This window comes from Xiphophorus maculatus, chromosome 2 (genome assembly GCF_002775205.1).
Source record: "Xiphophorus maculatus strain JP 163 A chromosome 2, X_maculatus-5.0-male, whole genome shotgun sequence".
Taxonomy (NCBI): Eukaryota; Metazoa; Chordata; class Actinopteri; order Cyprinodontiformes; family Poeciliidae; genus Xiphophorus; species Xiphophorus maculatus.
This window is the reverse complement of record NC_036444.1, coordinates 5,434,516-5,451,752: the sequence shown is the minus strand read 5'-3', so window position 1 is coordinate 5,451,752 and position 17,237 is coordinate 5,434,516. Positions and strand designations below refer to the sequence as shown.

Below are 17,237 nucleotides of genomic sequence, written 5' to 3'. Positions count from 1 at the left end.
GTCTCTTTCATATTTATCTTCCTGTACTGTTAGGGCTGCATGGGGCCATTTTGTCATAATGCACACATCCAGTCGCAGACTCATGTTGTCACGTTCTACAGTTTTATATGGTGCCTGACCTGCTTTCTCCACATCGGCTTGTCCTGCTTCCTTTTCTCTGTGGCTATATTTGGATACATGACATGGTTCTGTGGTTCCTAAGTAAAAAAGAGACGCATCCTGGTAATAAAAGGACTTCTTTTTTTCTCACTCTATTCCTTTCTCTTTCCACTGCTTTGCTGCCGACTGTAGAACGACATTCTCTCCCATCACCTCCAAAGGAACCTCATGTATTTGGACAATCAGGTGGGGTAGTGCATGAATGCATGGACTCCTTCCTGTGATGATGATCTGAACTAATTAAATGTTGTGTTTATCAGTACTTTCTCTTCTCTTATATACAAAATTTTTACATTTATGTAGTTTTTTTTATCTAAAGCCTTTAGTTTTTCCTTTCATCCATCCTAATTTCCTTCCTTCCTTTTTTCATTTTTTTTATTCTAAATGTTTCTTTATGTTAAAGACAAAATCAGCTAAAATATCTGAAAGAAATGAGCAACTACAGTGTTGTATTTTCACTGGTTTTTGATGGTATTTCATACTTAAAGCCTACTGATCTTCACACTCGTTCATTCCTGTACTGGAAATATTTATATTAAGGTGGTAATATCAAAATATCCACATCTCTAATCCATCTCTATTTGTATTTCCCAAAGAAAACAGCAGTTGCACACATACAACAACATGATTTACACAAGGAGGTTTGTAGTGACATTGAAAGGGTCGAAGCAACGCTTATGTTTTCTCAAGACTATGAATTATCTTATCCTTTTTCTTTCTCTATTATTGCACATTGTGTGGTGGGATCACTAGGGGTGTAACCATGCGCCACAAACTCTTGTGATATTAAAATGGCATGATAATTATTGTCAAACTGGAGGCTGTCTCAGGAAGAGCCATTATTAGAAAGTACTGTGATAGAGATGTAATTGATGAATATTGTAATAACAGTATCAGTTGCGATAAATCCACATCTGCCCAACTGCTCTGGTCTCTCTGCCTCCAGCGCTCTTTGTAACGCTGTAATCTGTGTCAGCCATGAACGTTTTCTGCAGTGAAACTCGATCCGACAGGCTGAATAGCTGATTGTCAATGGTGGGAACTATTAGCCATAATGTTTGTTGCACTAACACTAACGAACTAGTTGTAAACATTACTTCTGCTAACACTAAAGTGCTACATGATATGCAGGAGATGATAATGCTAAAGTGTTATCACATAGTTATTAGCAAAAGTGAATGCTTACGTGTTATACCAACATGGTATTTAGTAGAACCTAATGATAAAGCACTATATAACATACAGTAGTTGTTAGCAGAAGCTAATGCTAAAGTGCCATACCGACATCGTTATTAGTGAAAGCTAAAGCACTATAGCAGCTCGTTAAGAGGCTACTCTCCCGCGTTTTTCATGGCCCTGAAAGAGACAGTCATCTACTTCTTTGCTGATGTCGCAGCACGGAGAGGAAAAGCAGGGCAGAGCGCAACACACAGGAGACACGCAGCGTGCATGTGGCAGCCACATGTGGAGCCTTGTGGTGAAACAAAAGATGTGCAGCAAGCTGGCTCCTGCCACACCCTTCCTGCACGTTTATTTATTTCTGCCCAGACCTGTTCATATTTAGATACTCCACTGTAAAATTGGGGCTATTTTACAATCTTTTAATGAATCTGGACCACAGATTCATTAAAAGATTTGTACAAAATCTATCATAATTATGCCAAGCAAAAAAAATGCAAATTGAAGACTGGCTTTTTCAATTTTGTGATTAGCATTAAATTTGCTCTAATTAAAAATAAATCAAAACAAGATACTTGAGGGGCTTAAACACGTGATAGACCAGTAGACCGGGTTCGATTGGGGACTAAAATTGCAAAATTTGATTTTCAGCTACTGCAGTTCACTTTCACACTGCAGTTTTTCAAAAGATCCAAACTGATTGAAAAACCAGTTCACCTCCTCACCTGTGGGGGCGCTGCACCAAAAACCACTGAAGAAAACAACATGAAAACTTCTGAAGAAAACAATGAGCGTAACTTCCTTCTTCACAAAATGTAAACAAAAATGGAGTAGTGTCAGATTTTAACTGCTGTAGGATTTCTGGTAAAAAACTGTGAGAAATTTCTCCGGCTGGCGCAAGGCTCTTGCATTTGTTTTGGTTGTATTTACCCAGAATCCACTCTTAGTTTTCCCAAAAATATTGATAAAGTCCTGCCTCATGAACGCAGCGCTGTCTCGTCTCGTGAGCTAGAATGCATTGTTACACCCCTAACCACCACTGTGTTTGCAGATACATTCTTTCAATAATCAATCATTTAAATCTGTCTAATAGTTTAATTGGCACCTCAAGCCTTCGTTCGTTAAGTAAAAACACACATGCTTTATTTGGGTTCTGTAAAAAGTCTTATTTTCTTCCCTTCTCTGAAGCATGTTATGGGTTTTATAAAATGCATAAAGCAACACTAATATGTACGTTTGTAATAATTATCATTACAGTTTGTCTCTGATATTTGTAAACAAATAATTACCTCTTCACTCACATTATTTTACCACAAACAATTGAAGGCAACAGTAGAGCCAGCTGCTTTAGTACACTGCAAAAACACAAAATATTACCAAGTATTTTTGCCTGGTTTCTAGTACAAATATCTTCGTACACTTGAAATAAGACAAAGCCAACTTGCAAGTAACCTTTCAGAAAAATATAGGAGCTTGTTTGAAATAAATAATTTCTTAATATCATTTTTAAAAAGTAGTAGATCCACTGACAGATGTTTTCACTTATAACAAGATATTTTTCCCGTTTTATAAGTGAAATAATCTGCCAGTGAAACTAGAACCTTTTCATCAATATTATTGACTTTAACAAGCTCCTGTATCTTGCTGAAAAGTTGTAAGTTAGTTTTGTCTTATTTCAAGCACCAGAAACTAAACTAAAAATACTTTGTGAGATTTTGTGTTTTTGCTGTTTAGTATTGATACAATAAGTTAAGATTTTAAGAGGAGCTTTTCACTTCTAAGACATAAATCCTCTTAGTGCTTTGCACCACAGTTCAGTTTGTAAGTAGGACTTATTGTCTCTTAGATCTACATCCATTCCTGTCATTTCTGGACGCACATGTTTATGTCTTGAGTCGCCTTCATCAGAGAGGTGTAATCATGAAAAAATTAGGCTTTTGTCTCAGAACTCGAGTTCACTGCTGTAAACTTTCTGACACTTTCTGTATCGCTCCTCTTCACACTGTACTAGATGAAGGAAATTGACCCTTTAATCGTCTTGACTCACACTTTGATTGAGAACTCTGCCCCAAGGCCTCAAGTTTACCAGCAAGTAAGGCCAGCCAAAGGCGTTGCTCCAGCTCATCCTCACCAGTCGCTGCCGTCGTTTTGCAATGCTCCTCCTTTTCGATGTCCAAGTCCTCTCGGCATCTTGAGACTGGTCTCTTTGTTTTGTTTGTTATGCTAGCACCTCCTCATCCATCGCTTTTGACTGTTCTCTTTATTAGGAGAAGTCATGTTCTCGTGGGCATGACTTTCAAGACGAATAAATCCGATGTATGTGTTCTCGCCACAGTTCAGTTTAATTTATTTTAATTTAGTTAATGTGTGTTGGGGGTTATATAAAGGCTGGATTCACATTTTATTCGCATTTTATATTAATTAGAAATGTTAATTTATTTTTGGTGACTGAAAAAGTTAGACTCTTAGATTCATTACACACAGAGCGAAAAATATTTAAATGAGCTTTTTTATGTTAAACATGATGATTGTGGCTTACAGTTAGCAAAATTCAGTTTCTACTTTTGTTTCACATCATAATAACTTTTCAATAATATTCTAATTTATTGAGATTATGGTCACAAGTGTAGACCTCAATCAGTATGCAATCACTCCCCCAGTCATTATGATATTTCAGAAACAATGTACAGAAAGTCTTCAGCTGTAGGAGTAAAATGTTATTTTCTCAAACTTATTTAAGTGTCTAGATTATCACTTCTTCATTTTCCCATGTTAAAGACAGAAAAAATCATTTATTTTGCTGTTATGTTACAGTACAAAAGTATGGTGTTATTTTTGTTCAGCAGTTAAGATTCTTCATTATTCCACTAAAGTCTGAGTCCAACATTTAAAGGGGACGTATTATGCAAAATTCATAATTTGGCTCACTTTTATACTTCCATTTGTATCTCAAATGCTTTGAAAAACAGTCCAAGCACTTAAACAAAACAAAAACAAACACCCTGTCGCTTTTAGGCAAAAAGTTAATATTTTTTGGTGTGTGGAAAACAAAACAAAAACTGCCCGATTATTACGTCACACTAAAGGGGCACTACACTGTTACCTAGCAACACCAGACAAAGACCATTCCCGTTACTTAGCAACCCCAGCAGAGTTCCAGCAAGCTGGTTTTACTGCTGTACAATATATGCTGGAAAAGACGAGTGTTTTGTTTTTGACGTACTATCAAGAAACCACTTGCTGCATTCTTGAAGGTCGTGTAAGAGGCTCTTCTAATGCTTTTCAAAAATGTACGTATAATTGCTGTTTGCAGCTATTTTAATGTGCGAGTGTAAATGTTGAGTTAGAGGGCGTGGCCAGCAGCAGCTTATTTGGATTTAAAGTAACAAGGGGCCCTAAACAGGTAGTCGTGAACTTAGCATACTTAAATCTCTAGGGATGCACAATATATTGGCACAAACATTGGTGTCGTCCAATTCTGGTCATTTTGTAACACATCGGTATCAGCCCGATAAAACTGGGCCAATATTAATATCTGATATTTATTTACATCTGGTCATTTTTTTCTCAAAGGTTTCAAAACCATAGAGAAATATATATATATATATATATATATATATATATATATATATATATATATATATATATATATATATATATATATATATATATATAATATTGGTTATCAGCCAAAGCAGCAATATTAATATCTGATATCAATATCGGCCCAAATTTTCATATTGGTGCGTCCCTAAAAATCTCATTACTATCGCTTAAAAAAAGCACCCAGACGGTTTTAGACATTTAGGTCATGTTCTCTGGTGTCTGGAAAGTGAGCCGTTTGAAAAACTTTACACATATAGCGTCGCAAATCAGCAGGTGCTGTCCTTCACCTAGTGACACCAGATTAGCCCAGTCCTGTTACCTAGCAACCCAAGCTGAGTTCCAGAACATTTTGTCAGAACGAACTGACCAAACTAATGAAGAATGGTTTTGTGCAAAAAATGTATAGACCTATCCTAACCTGTCCAAGGAACCATAATAGGTCACCTTTAAAGTTATAGCATACTGTAGATTATATATCCAATCAGCACTTAAAATTATTCTGGTATATTCTGAGTAAACCTTCCTTTACCATTCTCCCCCTTCACCTCATATTGTCATAAAGCGGTTGCCCTCTTATTGACATCACTTTGCCACCTTTTTGACCCCCTCAGGGACCCGTTTCACTCCTTCATTGACATACCGGCACCACTCCAGCTAGCTGCATTCCCACCTGTTGCGTAGCCAGACGTCTGTGTCCTTCCCTTCTCTTCCTCCCCATGTCGCTGGTAGTCCACATGACCCCACCGTGAGGCTCTCCGGGCTGCAGGAGAGCGTGCATGTTCTCTGTGGAATGCCATGTGGTTCCTGCTGCTTTAAATGTACCATGTGGTTGAGCAGAGGGAAAGTGTGTGAACCACTCAACGTGTGAGAGGAATGTTGCCGTAGAGTCTTAAAATATTTGGGCAGTGAGTTATTTTGTGGGTTATTTTTTATTTCTCTCATATTGGATTTAAAATTAATAAATGTTTTACTGTGAAACCAAACAGGTCTTCTACCAAAACAAGTAAGATAAATGTACTTCAATAGTAAAAGCTGCAGTAAACATTGTATTTACACTGCAAAAACATCAATCTCACCAAGCATTTTTGTCTAGTTTCTAGTGCAAATATCTTTGTACACTTGAAATAAGACAAAACTAACTTACAAGTAACTTTTCAGCAAGATATAGGAGATTGTTTTAAGTCAATAATATTTATTAAAAAGAAAAAGTACTTGTTCCACTGGCAAATATTTTCAATTGTAGTAAAAAAAAAATTCAATGGAACTAGCACTTTATTGACTTAAACTACAAGTTTAAGTTAATAAACTTAAACTAAATATAAACTTAATATTTGTAATTTGTTCCTAAATGCTTAGAGATGCATAAGCTCCCATATATTTCTGAAAAGTTACTTTTGTCTTATTTCAAGTGTATTAAGATATTTGCACTAGAAACTAGACAAAAATACTTGGTAATATTTGGTGGAGTTTCAGTGTACTTTATCTGATCTTTTGCTTCTGCTGTTTCATATCCAATGTGGGTAGAAACATAAATCAACTCAGAAATAAGTCACTGTCTCAATATTTGAGGACTGTATTGTTTTATATTTTTAAAGAGTTGGTAAATGTGTGTTATGTCTACATTATTTTTGTGGAAACAAGGGATCCAATGCAGCTGAAATTTAATGTTTCTTTCGAAGTCTCACAAATTGTTTCAGGACATATTTATTTACTTCCATAATCTGTTGTATTTTGACCACATTACTGTGTTTTTTTCTTAAAATGAATCAGTTAAAGGGGAAAAACATAACATCGTTTTCGATCTGCATTTAGAAGTGCTGTTGTTTACACAATACATTTATATTTTGTTCCTAAACATTTAGAGATGCATTGATTTTTGATTTGCTCTGTCAAAACCAGTATTATTCAATTTTTCCTTTAGAAACTACAATAAAAGAAGATAAAAATGCAGCATACAGAATATTTCTTGTCTTCTGGTTTGGAGTAAACATTTATTCTTTCTTTTAGACTTGACTACACCTTGCAAAGCAAGTTTTTACCAATATCAAAGACAGTGATTCTACAGTTTTGTATCTTTTGTTAGCGATTAGCATGAACAACCAGAGCTTGACTTGTCGTATAAAACATTTTTTTTCTAAATGGCTCCTCAGATCTTTGTGCTTTGTTCAACCTTATTGCTAAACACTTCAAGGATACAATAAAGAGATCCTCACTCGACAATGAAGAGTTTTGCTGTGTTACTTTGACCAGATCTGATGTTTTAATTTTCCGTCAGCTTCTCACCAGTCAGTGATGGCCAAGCTGAATATCTACACACAATACATTTCTTAAGTCTCAGTCGAGGCGACCCACTAACTACACCGGTTACACCGGTTCTATCAATGTGAAGACATTGATACAGTAAATAAATATAACATATTCCCTCTCTCTCATTATTGAGGATTTCAGAAAATATAAATAATTTTGGTAAATCTAATTGACCTAAAACAAGAGAAGTTTGGTCTGATTTAACTTCAGACAGGGAGAAAAAACTAAGTGTTTTCATTCGGTGTTTGTGAACTTCTTTTTTCCACTGTTCATGCCTTCCTTTCCCGTCTCCAATAATACAAACTTGTCTCACTGATGGAGAAAAACAACCTGAGAAACATGATTCACAAGCTCCACCTGCAGAGAGATTGTGTTTGGGCCGACTGCTTTCCACTGCGGGTTTTGGGTAATGTAGGTTTTCTGATGTGGTGAATTATGAGTTCCCCTTCAGGGTTCAATCTTCTGGCTCAGTGAAAAAGCCTTGTAACGGCACTGCATTAGATCTCCAGATCCTGAAGTGTATGTGCAGATCTGTTACCTCCATCTAAAGCTGTGCTTGTCTTCACAGATGAGTCCAGAAGACTACAGGGAACCAGTCTACACGTATATGCCAGATGTGGAGGATATTGATGTAAGTTCACTCCTCAATTGCTCATTTATTTATTCTGCTGTACAATATATTTTTAAGCTTTTGTTTTCTGTGTGTATTTAGAGCATAATTAGCAGGCTGTGTGAGCAGGATAAAGTGGTGAAGATGCAGGAGGAGAAACTTCAGCAGCTGTTAAGGGAGAAGGTGAAGAGACATTTGTCATCATTAAATCCTCAGACAAAACAGCAGCACAGATGCTGACAAATGGTGGTGTCATTTAAAAAGGAATAAAGCTAAATTATATATGCAATGTAGTGTTTATTTGTTTAAAATTGTTTATTTTTGTAGGTTTTTAAAGAGTTGAGAGAAAATTTTATCCGACATATTCATTTGGTTAATCATAAACCAACTTAAAACCGGGTTACAAGTTAGAGAAGTATGATGGGCCGTTTTAGATAGAAAACAATGAGTAAATTTCCACCTAAAAACACAGAAGTTTTCTCAAAACAACAAGTAAATTTCTGAGCTCCAAAAGTAAAAGAAATCGCTAGAAAGAACTAAACTAAATAAATTTCTAGAAAAAACATGGATGTTTCGGTTTCAAAAGTCAAAAAAGATTAATCTCAAAATTACTCAGCTTTTTCTACCAGATTTCTGACAGCTTTAGTCACACACAGACATCTTCATTGCGTTCTGATTCGAGATGGTTGAGGCTACGGCTAACTAGCTGCCAATACAATAAAAAATTAAGTTCTGTCACCATTTCAAATATATATCTTGATAATCTGTATGTGTTTTTTCTTTTCTTTTTCTTAGCACACATTGGAGACGGCGCTTCTGTCGGCCAGCCAGGAGATTGAGCTGGGCTCAGAAAACCCAGCCGCCTTGCAGGGCGTCATCCAACAGAGAGACCTGCTGCAGAGCGGCCTCCTCAGCACCTGCAGGGAGTTGTCCAGAGTCACTGCTGTGAGTTCAAGCTGTTCTCTCTCTGCTTTTTTATGTAATTTAATAAAAAATGTTTACCTTATTGTTTTCTCTCACTCCTAGGAGTTGGAGCGCTCCAGTAGGGAGTCTGAACGGATAGAAGCAGAAGTGATTGTAGCTAAGAACAATTTACTACAGCAGCTTGAAGTTCTTGGTAGCCCACAGGTAAGATCCCTTATCTTCCACAAATGACAAGTTAATGCAGCATTAACACTGAATACAGGACGGTAAATTTTAGAGCTCCAGAGAAAACTCAGCAAGGCTTTTTATTGATGCTTCGGGCAAATACAAGGTTTCTGCTTGAGGGCTCTTGGCTGACTGCAAAGTGAATTATTGATGACTGTATTGTTTTGCAAGTTTTAATTAAGTCTGTATTTTATCTCGTCTTTTATTGTGGGAAAAGTGCAGCAATAGAGAGCTTGACTCTCATTCTTTTTAGAGCAGAAAAGTCAGACACGTGCATGTCATTTCGGGCAACCTTTATTTCTCACAAACCAGCACTGTTAATCACAAAAAGTTAATCCCATAGAAAACCGCTGGGATTTTCTGAGACACCATGTAGCTGCGTTTCCATTAAAAATGTGCGAAAACCTTTGTTTAAAATACACAATTTTGCAGTTGTTGTGTTTCTATTAAATAAGAAATTAATTTAAGATATAAACTTGAATAAACTTGTTCACGCGATAAGTAATTAAAAAACATTACTGCGACAGATGTAAACAGTTACATGAGATATATATGGCACTAGCGCACATCATCTATTAGCCAATCAGAGGAGACGTTGGCGTTTTATTCAGGCCTTCAGACTTGACAGCGGCTACGTATGCGGTGTTTTAGGGAAATTGCAGTCAGTGATTTTACAGAAGAGCTATGGAGTCAGTCACCAGAAACTTTTTATGAACTGTGGGATGCTGTGAAAAACTAAAGCAAGCCATCATCCTCCTACTGCTTCCTGTCGTCTTTTTTGGTGTTTCCGCCAGTAGTAACATCCAGTTGGAGAAGAGTGTAGAGAAGATATGGGAATCTCATGTCTATATGTCTTATACGGTGGTATCCAAATATTGTAGCACTACTTCAACATATTTTACTGAAGTAAGAGTAGGGGCTGCACAGTGGCGCAGTTGGTAGCACAAGAATGCAGCAAGAATGTCCTGGGTTCGATTCCCGGCTGGGGTCTTTCTACATGGAGTTGGCATGTTCTCCCTGTACTTGCATGGGTTCTCTCCAGGTTCTCCGGCTTCCTCCCACAGTCCAAAAACATGACTGTCAGGTTCATTGGTCTCTCTAAATTCTCCCTAGGTGTGAGTGTGTGTGTGCATGGTTGTTTGTCCTGTCTGTTTCTGTGTTGCCCTGCGACAGACTGACGGTCTGTCCAGGGTGACCCCGCCTCTCACCCAGAACGATAGCTGGAGATGGACCAGCACCTCTCGACACAACTAGGGACAAGAGTGTACAGAAAATGGATGTTTTTACAGTCTTAATATTTAAAAAACTTACATAATCAGACCAACCCAAATTTAAACATTGATATTTGATAAAGACCAAAATGCAAATAATTCATGTAAATAACATAATTACAAAAAATCAAATCAAATAAGGCAAAAGGAAACATTTTCCAAATCGGTTTCTTTCAATAAAAAACTTGCAAAACTTGAACAAAACCTGCAGGTGTTCGTCTGTGTCTGGTGAGTTTCTGGTTAAAACATGTTTGGTTTTCATTCAGTGGGTAGAAAATCCTGAAATTACCTGAAATTGAGTATTGATACTTCATAAGTAAAAATATTCCTAAAAGTAAATTTTTTCCAAAAAGTTATTCAATTAAATGTAACTGAATAGATGTAACTAGTTACTACTTTACTCTAGTTGTGTATGATGACCTTGATGCAGCATCGATCAGACCAGTAACCTACTGGTTTGTTTTCTCAGACGGAGCCTCCCAGCCAGCAGCACGTCCGCATCCAGAAGGAGCTCTGGAGGATTCAGGATGTGATGGAGGCCCTGGATAAACAGAAAGCTCAGAGAAATGCTGCTGACGGAACGGGTTTCTATGAGTCCAATTCCAACTTCAGTAAGCACAAAAATGAGGTGAGCTGCTTTTAAAGTTTTTTGCAACAACTCATGATTATTTTGGCAGCCGATGATTCTCATGGTTAATCAGATAAAAAACTGGCACATTCTGAACCTAAAATAAACATTTTATTTCTTAAAATGTATCAACTTGGCATTCTTTTAGTGAACTCTGAATTATTTATATCAAATCATGCATCTGCAGCCAAAATAATCCTTCGAACATAAACGTGAAAAGCTCAGCCCTTTCTGCTTAACATTAATAAAGTGTAGAGCTGATTTGGTGATTTTTTTTATTATTAATAAATTAATAATTATTAGCAAAAGGTGCTTATTAGCAGATTTTTTTTGTTACTGAATTTGAATGAAGTAAAAAAAAAAACTGCCACTTAAGGAGTTCTGGCTTGATCATATTTAGAGATTTTTTTCTGATCTTAAATACAAAATGTATATATTTTTGAACAGTTTTTGCTTAGTTGTTCTTTCAGCAAATGCCTTTTATATGAGCCTATATACCCCAGTTAATGATTAATCAATTACTAAATTAGTAGATGATTATTTCAGGAATGGATTAATCACAATTAATCTGGTTAATCATTTCAACCCTACATTTCTTAGCCTCTTAAATTAGCATAGAAATTTGGGTTCATTTTTGTCTTTTTATAGATTTCTTTGAAAATCTATTCAATTGTTTGAGTTTGTTCGCCGAAGTTAAAGATTAATTGATTATTAAATTAGTTGATGATTATTTCAATAATCGATTCACCATGATTAATCATTTCAGCCCTAAATTTTTAGCCTGTCTTTTTGAATAAGAATAGAAAAGTTGCTTCTTTTTTTATAGATTTCTTTTTAAATTAATTAAAATAAAACAATTGAACTCTGACACATATTTGATTTCTAGTAAAAAAAAAAAAAAAGTGATTAATCTCTTGCAATAATGTGTCCAGAAATAGCCGCTTCCTTTTGCTTCCAGCATAAACTGCCCTAAAGATTCGCATCAGTCAAGCAGCATTAATAGAGGAGGCGCTATCTGGCTAATCAGATGGTCAGCACACACCATGGGCTAAAGCGGCTCTGGAGCAGATGGCTGCTGCCCTGATCCTGCATGGTGGCACCATGTGTCCCTTTGCTTCCTGTCCTGTAATGCCCTATATAATCCCCAGGAGGAGGACTCGGCGCCCCCGCGGCCGCCTCTTCCCCATTCCTACGAGCCGAACTCCCCTGTCGTTCCCCCTCTGCCCGCCTCTCACTCTGGTGCGCGGCCCGCGTCACTCCACAGGCCGGAGGACAGGAAGGCCAATCAAAGGAATAGCTCGCAGAGCGTAAGCTTGTTGACCTGTTGACCCCGCCGCTCTCAGCCGCTTCATCACATCCCTGAGTTTACTGGATTTGTTTAATTATTATTATTTTTTAGTTGGGTCACATCCATGTTCCTCAAAATGCTTCCATCTTTTTTGATTTAGTTTCATTTTTGAAGCCAAACCTTTGCTTATTTTCTGTTTTGTTGTGTTGTATCACCTTATTGTGTTCATGCTATAAACTGGGGATGCAAGTTATCGATTAATGAGTTGATTGATCTTTAGATTAAATAATAAGCGGACATTTTCTTAAAAACCTTAGTTTTCTATGTATCAAGATGGAGGACCTTCTTTACGTAACATAAAGGCCTATATTTTTTATAATATCCTGAATTAAAGCGTTACATTATCAGCTGTATTAAACACTGACTGGATACACAGAAAGTTGTGGTTTTCTCATATTAATAAACGTAAGACATGTTTATGAAATACAGAGTTGGCTAAAGTACCCAAAAATTGCACTCAAGTCAAAGTAGCGCTACTTCAACATATTTTTACTCAAGTAAAAGAAAGAAGTAGCTGTCCAAAAAAATACTCAAGGAAGAGTAAAAAAGTATGTGGTAAAATATCTACTCAAGTACTGAGTAACGTATTAAAATTATCCGTCATTTAATGTTTAAAAATGGCATCACCAGACGGATCAAAATATTATGTTAAGTGGAAGTGTTGGTATTTTAAGGACGGAAATGACAATAACTCATACAAGTAACAAAAAGAACAACATCAGACAAAAAACAATTCTCCAAATCAGTTTCTTTCAATAAAAATGTTATAATATTTTAACAAAACCTTTGTGCGTCTTTGTTTGGTGAATATTTGGTTAAAACATGTTTGTTCTTCGTTCAGTGGGTAGAGAAACCAGGTTTACTCAAGTCAGAGTAACGATACCTAATGGTAAAATTATTATATTTACTAAGTAAAAAGTACAATGTAGTAAAAATACTCTTAAAAGTAAATTTAAAAAAAAAAACGTTACTGAAGTAAATGTAATTGAGTAAATGTAGCTAGTTACTACCCAACTCTGACTAAATATAGGAAAACAGGATCCTCTTGGGTTGCTGCATAGAAAAATAAAATAAAAGATTAAAATATGTGAAACACATATTTCCCCATGAACAGAGAGATGTTCATACAGAAGTACTTTCTGTTGTTGCTCTTGATGGAAAGTTAAAACTTCACTCTTTAATTCACGCTTTAATTCACTACTGTACTCAAAATAATTTTCCATCCCAAACTGGACGGAGTTTAGACCGTTTCTCTTTCCTGTTGTTTTATGACCCGCCATCTTTATTTCTGTATCAACTGACTCCACTTAAGGATGACCAGCAGCGCCCTCTTATGGATGACGGTCAGACTACAACACTAAAAGAAGGTTGCTATTAGTTAATTTGTAGTTAATCGATTGGAACTCATTTTAATCTAATAAACCATTAATCGACAATTAATCATAAGCTGATTAATTGTTTGCATCCCTACAATAAACCATGCCTAAGTTTGAATTTGTCCACCTGCTTTCTATCTGAATGGTAACTACAGTTACATATATTTCTCCCTTTGTTAACTTTGTTTTCATCTGCAGGGTCCCGACTACAGGCTGTATAAGAGTGAACCAGAGCTGACCACCGTGGCCGAGGTGGATGAGAACAACGGAGAGGACAGATCTGAACATCCGTCTGACAGAGAACATGCAGGAAACAAAGGTGGGAACCAGTGAAAAACATACATCTTAATGGTTTAGTGCAGATCACTGCACCTGTTATCTGCAGCAGATGTTGGAGGTTTTATTTTCAGTACTTTGTGTTGCCTCCCATTCATCCTGCTGCACTTTTGATTTCTGTTAGCTTAGTTTACCCCCTGCCTTGATGACTGCAGCTGCTTGCTCATTTTTTACGTAGTAAATGAATTTCACAAGTTAATTTCACATGTGAATTTTATTGGAATTTTTCTGTGGATATGACCAAACACTGCAATAATTTTTATAAACTGATTATTTTTGCCTGACCAAAAGAATTTATTTAGAACAGTGCAAAAGTTTTCTGCAGTCAAAATTACTGCCAGTTGTGACCAAAATAGGTGTAAATGATTTTCATTTGAATTTCGTTTTTTATGTCAATTTACAGTTTTACAAAAACCCTTTTTTGGTGCCTTTGCTCACCATGGATTTGTTTGACATGTTTAGAATCACTCAACGGATCTCATTGAGAGCTGGTCTTACTATGGACAGAATTGCTTTAATGTTCTTACTAAGATAATGTCCAGCCACTGAAGTTTCTGACATTTCTTTTCTTCCACTCACCTGCATGTAGCGTGTTTGGGTAATTGAGACTTATTTTAATCACTAATGTCAATTTGGTAGCATAACTTATTTTATCATGCTGTAATAAACACTTGTTATACGCTTACAACATCCTGGCTAATGTTAAAACGGCAACAGTGTGTAACCATGGCATCCGGCGATGGTTTAAAGGCAAGCTGGCTCTTTCTTATATCCACCATGTTTACAAACAACTAATCCCTCTATAAATGTTGCATCTTTCCGATACTATTTGAATGTTAATAAAAAATGTTACTATTTTTTTTTTACCTCTCTGTTTAGGCATGTCTTACCCTGTTGGCATCGTCCCACCTAGAACCAAATCTCCAGTGCCTGAGTCTTCCTCCATCGCATCTTACGTCACACTGAGGAAAACCAAGAAGCCTGATCTGAGGACGGTCAGTCACCAAACGTGGATGAGAAACTTAATCTCAGTGTTTCAGCTGTTTAATCTGTAGAAATGGAACAAAATTAGTGTTTTTGATTCTATCATGGTGAACCTTTTGTAGACAGCTGTGAACTTGACACCATCTAATTTTCTCAAATTGTATTTATTCCCATTTTAATTGTGTGCAAGTTGTGCAACACATGGTCAGGCTGTTACTCATGCTCATAAAGCAGACTTTATGCAGTTTCCAGCCTCAAACACTATCATTTTACATACACCAACCGTATCATTAGTGCACTGCGCTGCAGGGTGTGTCCCCTTCTTAGTGCGTCTGCACGGCTTTCTGTTTAAAGAAACATGAATATATAACATAATTTATCTCTTGTAAACGCTTGTTTATATATGGTTCATCTAAATTTCAACTGTATTGTTTCTGAAGCTCGTAAAGTTTAGCTCCAGTCCAGCTCTGAGGTTGCTTGGACTAAACACCAGGTCCACATCTGCGAGTCCTTCAGCAAAGCACAAACCGGAAAATTAGCAACTTCACATCATCAGCCTCTTCTATTCAGGCAGTAATAAGCCCCGAGCCCTCAGAGTGCAGCCATGTGTGTCTGCAGGAGCGTGCCAGCAACAGCAGCCAGGATGTTTGGGCTTCACTTCAGTCTGGTTCACAGAACAGAAACATTAATAAAACATGCAACAGTCTAAGAAGTCACTTTTTCTCTATTGTTGTTGGTACATTTTACAGTATATTCAACAATCCCCAGTTTTTACAGTTAAAGCTGCATCAGGGGGGCTGACCTAACTAGCGCATGATACCATTTTGTCTCACACATAAAAATAAAAAAGTCACTACTGTGGCAATATTGTCGCAGTGCTGGATATCTTGGCCATATTGTGCTATATTTAAATAATATTCACTCTGTGCACTGTGTCACAGGGTCTGTACTTATGATACCAATAAAAAATTAAATTATCATAATAAAGTGATACAATTGGAAGAATAAAGCCACAATTAGAATATGAAGGAGTCTTCATAAATTTTTACGACTGTTGTCATGAAGTGTCATTCAGTAAATAATGACACTTTTAATTCAAAGTTTCACCGAAAGTTGCGTTAAAAGTTCATTAAAAGTATCAACTTTGCATTAAAAGTGTCATCATTTACCGAATGACACTTCAGGTATAAACATTCATAAATACTCCTTCATGTTTATGACAGCGTCATGTCAGTCTTATGCACACCCTATCAAAGTGTTACCATTTTAGATTTATTTTAGTTTAACTTGTCCCTGCTGTGGAATGTAGAATACTATCTCAAGATATTATTCACAACAGTTATAAATTGTATCATAAAATAGTGAGTTTAAAGTGTCTTTTTTGCTTGAGTTGTATTGTTTTTATCTCCAAAGTGTGGTGCTGGGACAGTTTGAAAACTGACCTTGAAAATACTTGGAAAGTGCTTGAAAATGAATGTGGGAAAAGCCAGTGGCTCTCTGCTTTGGGTAAGGTCACAGTTCAATTAAAGATCGTGTTTTGGTGTTTGGCTAGGACCGGCCGCGCAGCGCCGTGGAGCAGCAGCTGTGCGCCGTGGACGGCAGCCGGCCCAGGATGAGCGTGGAGGAGCAGATGGAGAGGATTCGCCGCCACCAGCAGGGCTCCCTCAGGGAGAAGAAGAAGTCGCTGAGCTTCCGGGGAGGCAGCCTGGAGAACACGCCCTCACGCAGTCACTCGTTCAACAGAGAGAATCATTTCCACAGCATGAAGGTGCTGGTTAACCGACAGCCACAAACAGATTTATTCACTGATATTCGTATTCAGTTTTCTTTGAGTTCGGATCTGCAGATTTCAATGTTTTATTAAAGGCGACCTAATCATAGCTCTGATGTGACGTTACACATCCGTGAACTTTGTAACTGACAGCCATGTTGGCAGGCAGTTTCTATGGAGTTGCTATGACAACAACAAAAAGTCACAAGCTTACAATTAGCTCTGTCCTTGTTCCTATCTAACTTATGAACAATATAAATACATTCCAAATATTACTCTATTGCAATTTTTGAATACTCTACCCTCCCCTCTGTAATACTAAGATAAATGTCAGTGATATTTACTGCTGGACTAGAAAAATTAGCTTTTCTAATGTAGCTTTTATCTGCAAGCTAATACAGCCTAAATGTATGTTACTACATGTACTTACTCTGCTGGTCACCAGAACCTTGTTATCCACACAAAGAGTTTGTACGTATTTTATAAATTAGTTTAAACATTGATTGTATGCGT

At 36.9% G+C, this 17,237-nt stretch overlaps 1 protein-coding gene across 11 annotated transcripts in view; it reads left to right on the top strand.

Annotated features, from left to right (window-relative positions):
* The window catches only part of LOC102238101 (pleckstrin homology domain-containing family A member 5-like), a 114,486-nt gene that overhangs the window by 92,038 nt on the left and 5,211 nt on the right, over window positions 1-17,237 (top strand). For 6 of the 11 annotated variants that reach the window (XM_023343698.1, XM_023343740.1, XM_023343746.1 and 3 more), the window contains 11 exons: window positions 292-345; window positions 3,350-3,430; window positions 7,820-7,882; window positions 7,964-8,044; window positions 8,657-8,806; window positions 8,888-8,989; window positions 10,751-10,909; window positions 12,058-12,216; window positions 13,832-13,952; window positions 14,849-14,964; window positions 16,506-16,721. In XM_023343698.1, the coding sequence (XP_023199466.1) occupies window positions 292-345; window positions 3,350-3,430; window positions 7,820-7,882; window positions 7,964-8,044; window positions 8,657-8,806; window positions 8,888-8,989; window positions 10,751-10,909; window positions 12,058-12,216; window positions 13,832-13,952; window positions 14,849-14,964; window positions 16,506-16,721 (1,302 nt within the window). The remainder of the gene's footprint in view (window positions 1-291; window positions 346-3,349; window positions 3,431-7,819; window positions 7,883-7,963; window positions 8,045-8,656; window positions 8,807-8,887; window positions 8,990-10,750; window positions 10,910-12,057; window positions 12,217-13,831; window positions 13,953-14,848; window positions 14,965-16,505; window positions 16,722-17,237) is intronic. The other 5 variants (XM_023343729.1, XM_023343751.1, XM_023343715.1 and 2 more) reach the window with 4 other exon arrangements.